This window comes from Anguilla rostrata, chromosome 14 (genome assembly GCF_018555375.3).
Source record: "Anguilla rostrata isolate EN2019 chromosome 14, ASM1855537v3, whole genome shotgun sequence".
NCBI lineage: Eukaryota > Metazoa > Chordata > Actinopteri > Anguilliformes > Anguillidae > Anguilla > Anguilla rostrata.
The window spans coordinates 27,707,721-27,717,553 of record NC_057946.1 but is presented as its reverse complement, the minus strand read 5'-3'; the positions used below and the strand labels follow the sequence as shown (position 1 = coordinate 27,717,553).

Below are 9,833 nucleotides of genomic sequence, written 5' to 3'. Positions count from 1 at the left end.
AATCAGCTCAGCTTCAGCATTCCATCCCATTGTTTACTATTTTAAGCTTTTTACGAACCATAAAAGCTGTCAGGTGTCCTTACTATGACGGATAAGGTGCCGTTGACCTGTTAGATCAAGAAGACTCTTTCCATTTCGTAATTGATTTTGTGTTCTACTACTTTACAGAATTGTTAAATGTGGTGTGCTGAAACTTAACATTTTTATCTCAATGGGACTCGCCTAGGTAAATAAAGGATCATGTAAAATAAAAACATACCTTTTCTCACCCCCCAAGAGCAGTTGTATTCCAGGACACTGTAAAACATTATGTTTTTAAAACACTTTCAATTCAGCTTTTTTTCTGCAAACATAAAATGTCTAATTAAAATAACAGCCATTACAATCATCATCAAAACATACACATATAGAATGACAAGAACAGGCCATTCAGCCATCTAGGCTGGTTCAACATATTTGTGCTAACCTTCTCTGATCTATTCATTTATTCACATATTTCAGCCACATGAAAACCACATTTCAGATGTGTTTTAACAATCCTCTGTATGCACACACACAAACAAACCCACATGCACACACACGCATACACACACACACACACACACAGTCACACACACACACACACACACACTCATGACAACAGCATGAGTCCCTACAGCATTAAATAAAGACAGTAAAATGTTCATATGGGATCTGCTCCGACAGTGTAGGCTGAATGATGTGTGGGACTCACCACAGGCTGTGTCGTAATGTCCTTCTGTGTTGTGAACACCTCTGTGCTGCTCCTTATATTGGGTTGTAAGTGCTAGCCCAGCACGAGCTAAATTTGGACATCAAGGTATGGTCAAGCTTTGGTCAAGGTATGGATTTGTCCGTAGTTTCAGTCACTTACGGGTGTGTTTAGATGTGGTTACTTTATTGAATATTTTTCCTGAATTCTCAGAGGTTTTTTTTTTACCGTCAGACATGTGCCATTAAAAAAAACTTTTTAAACAATCACAGTCATGTAAATGCATAAAAGTGTATTAAAAATACTCTTTGAATTTTAGAAGTTTAGAAGGACATTTTTCTAAAAGTAAAAAATATCAGAATATATGGAAGTTGTTTCAGTGAAAATTTTACATCAAATATGCCAGTATGATCTTGTTTTTGTACAAATTTGCATATTTACATAGCAATAAATTTCTCCTACAAATCTGGCATCCAGGCAAACTTCCAGCGAGTGATGGGAAGATATACCATGGGGTATTTTTTAATTCCCTTTATTTTACTGTGTTTTACTGAGCTTCAGTGGCGTCAGCTGTTGCAGGATCACCACTTTTTCGAGTTTAGGAGCCAATTTGTAAAAACTGAGGAAGAAGTGGCAGTTTTGACACAACATTTCCCAGTTGAATTTGAAATAAATAAGTGAAAATACATATGAAATAATGTATAAAAATGTAATGTGAAAAAACCGATTCTTCCTTTAGACATACTATGAGAGAAACACTCAGCCTTTACTGAAGCAATGGCATTGCAAAATTATGCATATGTTACGTTTACATGAAAACTTTAGCACAACATAGATTCATAATATTAAATATTTATTTGTTTTCATATGAATTTTCAGAAAATTATTTCTGACAAATGGGTATGTTGCTATAGATCATCCAGCTGGTACTGGGTCCTGTATTTTGACATGGCAGTCAAAAGGTGTATGACTAAACAACTTGTGCAGAAGCATTCCAAACATTTTATGTTTTGTTTTGAATATTTAAAAAAATAATATTTAGACACAATCGGATTTTCCCACCAAGACAATGAATAATTTATGCATCACTCCTTTGTCATGATGCACAATACTATGTTATTTATCAGTAATTATGTTTATCAGCACACATCTGACCTTAAATAAAACCTGCTCATTTAGTGCTATAGTTACATCATATAAAAGTAAAGCCACAGACATATTTTTGTGTAGTTTCAACCTCACACAGACTGTGTCAGGTAGTGTGACAGATACATAAACAAACATTGCATATGCCGTTATCACAGACAGGCCTTATTTTATCAAGATTCCTATCTTATATGCAAGTATATGGCAAATGCTCTCACCCAGTCTCTACTGACTGTTGGTAAGGAGTTTGACAGGGAAAAGGAGCGCTTGTAGGTGTTCAGCTTATGCTGAGGGTCTCTATATTCTCTGAGGGAAGAAGTTGGAACTTACATGGGAATGCTGTTTGTTCATTGATAGTGTACAAGGAAGGGTGCTGTCTCACGACCATTACATTTCATGGCTGACAACTGTGCTCGTGTTCATGTTTCTCACAGTGCAGTATATCCCTGATAGTACTGTAAGCCATCTTGTGATTAAATGAAAACTTTCAGTCAAAAACAGACAGCAACAGAGTTGTGTGCAATTATTTTGTAATTGCCAGATGTTTTGTAATAATTTCAGTTATAAAGTATATTGCATAATATTGTAATACAACACAGTACCATAGATTATATGATCAGTGTTTGCATTTGATAGATGATAGTGTTTCCTGTTATCACTGAATGTAAGCTGCATGATAAAGTTGTCATTACTCATTACTCTAGGTGAGGTAGTCCTAGCATGTTGCTGAGTGAATTTGCCTTCACATAACTGACAGTAAAATTTAACGAGGTTTTCTTAGTGGTTAAGAAGGTGAGGATATATTTACTTCCTGGGAAGGATTGATAGGCCTCCACGCATGCAGTCAGTCTGCAAGCACACCAGCGGCCAGCATCTGTTCGCTTCTCATCAGCATTCCTGGCATGTTCACCATGACAGGAACTAAGCACTTCTGTGAGCTCCTCACTGCAGGGGGGACTCTAATTCCGGACCGGTGACCCTCTCCATGTGTGGCGAGTGTGAGTCTCACTAACTGTCCTGCTGTAAGTGCTGTGAATGGCTGAATGCTGTGAGGCTGTAGATACACTAGTCCCGCCCCTCCTTCCTCTCTCTGTGTTCTCTGAGCATAATGAAAGCAAATTATGTTCTTTACTTTTACAGTTAAGCCTACTTCACTATATTTTAAGCTACTTAAGAAACATGACAAGCAATGTCATTGTTATTTCCTTTTACAGTGCTGTCAAGAGAAGTAATTATTGCACATAATGCATGCTCTAAACTATTGTAGTTAGTTCAATATCAGATATTTTCCAGTAGTTTGACCTGGTAATGCGTAATAGGAAGCAAATCAATTTTAAAGATGTTTGTTAAGTATACCAACTATACCGAAAATATGGGATTACTGTGATTTTTGAAGGGAGATCATTATCATTTTATCAGGTACTGAATAAAAATTTTAGAACTGTAGTACATTTTTGAACCTCTTGGTCATTTTGAAATCGCAATGCATCTGTCTTGGAAATAATTTTGATAATGAAGTCATTATTTGATTTGAGTGATGGGCTTTGATTTAACTTGTGCAGGTGATTGTGTGGCAGGTCTGTGTTTTGATGTCTTTAATTGGCTTTGATTTAACCTGTACAGTTAGTTGTTTATTAGGCCCTTGGGGTTTAGCACCATGGTTAAGCCATGGTTAGTGTTAGGGTCACTGGGGCAGTTGACCCCAGTGTAGCAGAGCTCATAAATAAAACCTGACAGTATCGTGTTTCCCCCTGAGGAACGTGTGTGTGACCCCTGTATCAGGAGACCTATCCTTTTGTGGGCTTTTTTTCATTTCCTTTGGGCAGCTGCTGGTCCCAGAACAGCACACAGAGAGAGGGGGAGTAAGGACACCACTACTCTACTGCTGTGTGTGTGTGTGTATGTGTGTGTGTGCGTGTGCGTGCGTTTGTGTGTGTGTGTGTGTGTGTGCGCGGTTAATTAGGTAATATAATCTTATGAAACGGTTAAGATAATCATGAAAGTCAAATAAGTAAATAATAATTATCTTAATGATCTTAAATTTTCTCGTACTGCTTTCCTGATTTCTGAAATGCAAAATATGCCTGTGAAATACACTGAAGCAGAGTCAAGACATGTTAAGATTTTATTTTTCAGAGACAGAACCATACAAGAGTCTCAAAGCAGTTAGTCATAAGCCGCCATTACAACAGAGAAGTGCGCCCTGTGCAACTGGTCTATAGAAGCTGATACCTGGCAGCCGCTTTGCAGCCACTCTAGATTCAGCTCTGCGTCTGATAGGCCCGTATGTAGGAAGTGGGCATTGGCCACACCGCCGGTTCTGCTCAGTACTATTGGCCACGCCGCCGGTTCTGCTCAGTACTGCTGGGAGGGCCACTTGGTGCTGCGGAGCATCCACTTGGTGTCTCGGTGTGACCACCGGGCCTCCTGTTGCTTCTTCTCCTCCACCTGCTCGCCGTCCACCGCAGAACCCTGCACCTCGGTCTGGGAAAGATCCTGGCCTTCCTGCCCCATGCCGTCCTGATTGGCTTGCGCTGTCAACATGGCCTCCCTCATGGCCGCCTCCTCCTGAGGGACCTCTTCCCCTTTGACCTCTCCTTCCATTGGCCTGCCTTCCTCTGGCTCCGCCCCTGCGCTGGAACAAGCTCTCTCAGTTGCCGCGGTCTGCTTCTCCAGCGATCCTCTGTTCTCCGGGTTACCACCAGGGGCATCGACACCTTCGCCTGTCTCTTCCCTCTTCTCTTGGCCACCAGCAAGGTGAATAGCAGCTTCGCTTGGCTCTTCCTTATTCTCTTGGATGCCAGCTAGCGGATCAGCAGTCACACTCTTCTGCTCTGGGACCCCACCCGGGAAGACAGTAGTTGCTTGTGGCCCCACACTGTTTTCCTGGGGTACCGTCTCCCCGACCTTTTCCTCTTCTCTTGTCTCTGGAGCCCTCTTCTCTACCTGTTTGTAAACAAGGCAATGTTTATATCACAGCCCACAATAAACCAGGTCTGAAGACATAATTTATTCCTCTCATAAAAGCTTAAGGACGGGACCTTGTCAGTTTCAATGTAAGAAAACACTAAAACTAGATTAATTATGTATCAAGATGATGTATCATATTATTGTTTGCAGAAAAGACAAGAAGTCAAAGAAAGACACAAAGAGAGCCTTTCCACATTTGAAATGGATGAACTTCTCTTCAGATTTGCCTTCACAAATGTTCTGCAAAGGTGTAAAGGGATTTCTGGCTATTGGGCTTATTCAGGTATTCTAATTGTACAGAAGCAAATGCTCACCACATATCATTCTAAATATCTTTCAGTCCTTGGAACACACTACCTGCTTGAGGGCAACAGCATCTATACAGGAGGCCCCAATTCTGACATATTGTAAATATTGCATCATGTAAAGTAAAATAGTACTGTATTATGTCATTTGAACATTATTCTGTATTTGTTTTATTTGCGGAATTTAATTGTATTGTTACTATATTCTAGCAGAGAGAGAGAGAGAGAGAGAGAAAGAGAGAGAGAGATCAATCAGATGCTCAATTCTGTTTCCTGAGTACAATATTAAACTTTAAACTGCCTGTATGGGGTCACTGTCTGAGAGGCCAGTGCTCACCTGCACAGGTATGATGATCTCCACGGGGATCTCCTGGGCCATGGAGGGGAGTGGGGCCTCCACGGACAGCACCCCACCGGACAGAGCAGAGCGGATGTGCCGAAGGTCCGACCCAGCAGGCAGCCTGCTAGAACACAGCCAATCAGGGAACACAACCAATCAGGGAACACAGCCAATCAGGTAACACAACCAATCAGGGAACACAGCCAATCAGGGAACACAGCCAATCAGGTAACACAGCCAATCAGGGAACACAGCCAATCAGGTAACACAGCCAATCAGGGAACACAGCCAATCAGGGAACACAGCCAATCAGGTAACACAGCCAATCAGGGAACACAACAGGAGGGGTCAGAGTTGAGTGCTTACTTGTAGGGCGGATGAGTCACAGTCAAGCCCTAAATGGGGTGAGCTATTCAGTATATGCCACAGTGGTTATTAGTGGACTGTTTCTTGTTTTGAAATGTGAAAACTTACTTGTACTTTCTTGAAAAACATTTTGAGACAAGTCCATATTCATCCTGCCGGTCTTCATGGTTCCCTAGAAGATAAAAATGTAAAAATTAAACATATTCAGCTATATACATATCGTATAGTGCTTTCAGATGCTTTTTCATTCTCCAATGATTATTTCTCTGTTTGCTGCCTTGCAAAGTCAAAATTCAATACCGCAAATAAAACAAATACAGAATAATGCTCAGGTGTATTACATTTTTTTCTTGAGTGATTTACACCAAATACATTATTGAGGTCCACCTGTGTCGAATTGAATCGGACAATTCAACTGCATGATTGCGGATTATGTATCACTAATGTTGTAAGATACAGCAGATCAGATCAGTAACCATGTAATTAATCCCATGGAATGAGATAGAGGCAAAAAGCATAAAATAAATATTGGCAAAGCTTTGAACATTCCTAGAGGCACAGTTAGGGCCATTGCACCAAAATGGAAAACAACTGCAAAACCTAGACGCTATCAAGACCATTCTACCAAACTGAGCAACTAGACAAGAAACAGGTCAGAGAGATGACCAAGAAGTTGCGAGCTTATTGGCTGAACTGGAAGAAACTGTCCAGAGAACTGTCTCTTCAGCACATCACAGGTTTGGTCTCTTAGGAAGAAAGGCTAGACTGAAGGCTTTCTGAGAAATTCTGAAACTGAAACTAAAACTGCTGTCCAATTCTCTTCATCTAACTTGGAGTTTGCAAGTTTGCTTGGTGGAATTGGCAAATATTTTTCCCAAATTTAAATGTGAAAAACTGATACAGGTATACCCTAGAAGAATCTGAGCTACAATTACTGCAAAAGACCCCAAAGCATTCACTCTGGTAATGCTTTTGTAAAAGAGAAATGTAATTTTTCACTTTAAAAATGTATTGTTGAAATCAGAAATGTGTTCAATTTATTGGGCTAGTGAAGGGGAAGGAATACTTTAGTGTGTCATATACACTTGACAAACAGTTTTTAACATGCCTTGATATTTTAAATGTTCTTATTCTTACTCTGTGTTTCTGTTTTTATTCTGTGATTTGTTCTTGTGATTTTACCTGCCTGTACAGCACTTTGGTCAACGTGGGTTGTATTTAAACGTGATTTATAAATAAAATTGATTTGATTTGATTTGGTTCTGAAACTGACCCGGTCACTAGTTTTTCTTTCAGAAGAACACTGAGAGAAAAACCTTGATTTGAGAAAACGTAATTCACCTTTGGAGAAATAGAAATTTAGGTGTTAACACACAGTAGCTGTTCCATCATAGTTTATATCACATAGGCTTGAGACACACTTGACAGGCTGTACGTAAATAGTTTTACACAACTACTAGAATGTTCTCAAAGAAAGGAAGCAAGGAGAAGCCTGCCTTGCAGGAGAACTTGTCCTACCTGATATCTCCAGGTAGCCCTCCCTGGTCCTGATGGTGACCTCCCGGGGGGAGAAGCAGCTGACATCCAGGTTGATCTTCCAGCTCTCGGGCCCGGTCCTGATCTCGGAGACCCCCCGGGGCTGCTCTGCACCAGGGCCGGGGTAGGGGTAGGGAGGCGTGGGGGTGTAGAGCGGGGAGGGCATGTACCCGGGCCACGAAGAAGCGGCCATCCGTCTCTGGGCCCACTGGATCCAGCTCAGATCCCCGGGCTCCAGGAACGGGGGCAGCCCCGCGTCGGCTCTGTAAACGCGGCTGGGCAAGGTCTCCTCGCAGAACGGCTCCCAGCGCACGTCGCGCCGATACAGGGGACGGGGCATGAACCTGCTGTGATCCGCCATAGCTCTCCGGGAAAAAAAACACCTAACAGATCAGACTGGAAAACAACGGGGGAAAAAAAAGGCGACTTCTGACTTTCGGGAAAAAAACAACAACGACGCGCTCGGAACAACAGCAGCCTGATTCTCAGCCCCCCTTTTGTTTAGTACAGACGCAGCTCAGAAAGCTCATCGGTCAGAGCCAAGACAGGCCGGGAGAACAGAAGCTCTGTGCAGCTGGGGCACACGCCGCTCTTTATATAGGGCATCCGTTTTAACACCTATGGAGCAGCAACGCTTACCCTATGAGACGAGGAGGTTAGGAATGAGGTGTTGGTCATGGGGCCGTAGCCATTCCGAAGCGATAATGCGGCATGAGACACGTTAATTGTTTGTATTTATAGTTTTTGGAGGGAAAACGGCAAATAGTTGGCGGCCGAGCGGGGGCGTCGCGGCGACGGGCGATCTGCAATCCCGTCACATCTCCGTGCACAACACAAACACATCTCTGCTACAGCGGAGAAAAAAAAGGGGTCAACTCTTTACATAATAGGGCTGGGTTTTTGTACAGATAGCTACTGTAATACTGAACTGAAAAGTGATATTGTGTGTGTTAGAGGAGGTATGCACACAGTCTGAATTGAGTGAAAGTCAACTAAGGGAGGCTTAAAAAATAGGAAGGGCTGCTACTTGTTTTAAGACAGTGTAGTACACAGCCTTGTGGGCTGTTTGTACTGAAATAATTTGTTGTTATGGCAGCACTGTATATCAGATACCATCAACAATCCCTTCATCCAGAGCCTTAATTTTGAAGAAACTGCAAATGTGCCAATAGCCATGAGCTGATATCCACAAAGTATTAGATAACATAGAGTCACCGGTAAATGAACATCAACATGTGTCTGTGCAGATAAGTACACATTTATTACCCTCTGGCTGCTTGAGAGGATATGTGTGTATCCTTACCTGTAGTCACTTCTGCTACTTAGACGCATGGCTATGTGACATGAATGCACAAAGAGCTTTGTGCTATAGCTAAATCAGTGTACTGAGAGCCAGATACTATAGCTAAGTCAATGCACTGAGAGCCAGATACTATAGCTAAGTCAATGCACTTTGGAGTTCACTAGCAGCTTATAGCACCCATGTAGCCTACATCCAATCAACACAAAATTGATGATTCCACATGGAACCAAAGTCTGGTGCTGCAACTGCATGCGGCTCCTGTGGCTAAAACATTATTTATAATTCCGTATGGATCATCCACTTTGACCATAATTGTTTATCAGATGTGCACTCTATAGCTTTTATTTGCTATATTTGTAAAGATTAATATAGAAAGAAAAATTTGATCGATGGGCTGATTGATCGATGAACTAATACAAGCCCCTCCTTTAAACCCCACCCCAACATGAACACACATTCCACCCCAACCCGACAACTCCCCCTCAGACATTGTGTGTGCTAATGCCAGCCGGCTCTGGCATGCAGCAGTGGAATGTGCTAAAGCATTGCTAACGCTATGTAATGAGGACCTGTCACGGGCAACTTAAACTTCAGCTGTCAAGAGCAATAGGCAAGCTTTAAAAAGACACGAGGAACAAAAGCAATCAAATGCTTTTCACATGGTGCCATGCCACATTACAGCTAAGACTGAATGTTAAAATCCATCTCCATCTAATTTAACTCATGTCCAATACTTACAGTCACGTACAATGAACTCTAGTGGACATGTGATAGTTATACTGTTTTAAAAAAAACCCTCAGATACACCAAACAGTGGATATATATGGGATTCATTTAATCTTATCTCAGCTATCTGACTCCAAAATAGCATTTTAACCTGTCCTCTGTACCAGCAGTTGTGCATAGAAGGAGACTGCAGTGTCCACCGGTAGTGTGGCTCTATACGGATTGCTGTCTATCTTGGTAGACGCAGACGTGCCTCCGGCGTGTGTAGCCTGCATAAATACAATTGTGTATCTTCCTATCTTGCTACGACACTAGTGTATAGGCGAGTGACTGTGGGGTGCAGATATCCGGAATTCTATGTGTATCTTGGGACCTTAAAACTGCTAGCTGTGCAGTGGTAAGAGTCACTTA

At 41.9% G+C, this 9,833-nt stretch overlaps 2 protein-coding genes across 3 annotated transcripts in view; both read right to left on the bottom strand.

The window, feature by feature from the left end:
- Positions 1-2,780, bottom strand: part of LOC135239923 (myosin-7-like) — a 4,980-nt gene extending 2,200 nt beyond the window's left edge. Inside the window, exon 1 of the mRNA XM_064308927.1 lies at positions 2,738-2,780. Coding sequence (XP_064164997.1) covers positions 2,738-2,780 — 43 coding nt within the window. The remainder of the gene's footprint in view (positions 1-2,737) is intronic.
- A 1,203-nt stretch (positions 2,781-3,983) lies between these two features.
- On the bottom strand, positions 3,984-8,079 carry LOC135239587 (heat shock protein 67B1-like). Of its 2 annotated transcripts, none has more exons than XM_064308335.1 (4): positions 7,376-8,079; positions 5,966-6,029; positions 5,489-5,615; positions 3,984-4,822 (listed from the first exon to the last, which is right to left on the bottom strand). In XM_064308335.1, exons 1-4 carry the CDS (start codon positions 7,752-7,754, stop codon positions 4,232-4,234), a joined length of 1,161 nt encoding a protein of 386 aa, XP_064164405.1. In that variant the 5' UTR covers positions 7,755-8,079; the 3' UTR covers positions 3,984-4,231. The 2 variants fall into 2 exon arrangements, with proteins under 2 accessions (XP_064164405.1, XP_064164407.1); XM_064308337.1 differs by having other exon boundaries at positions 5,489-5,612.
- Positions 8,080-9,833: the final 1,754 nt, after the last annotated feature.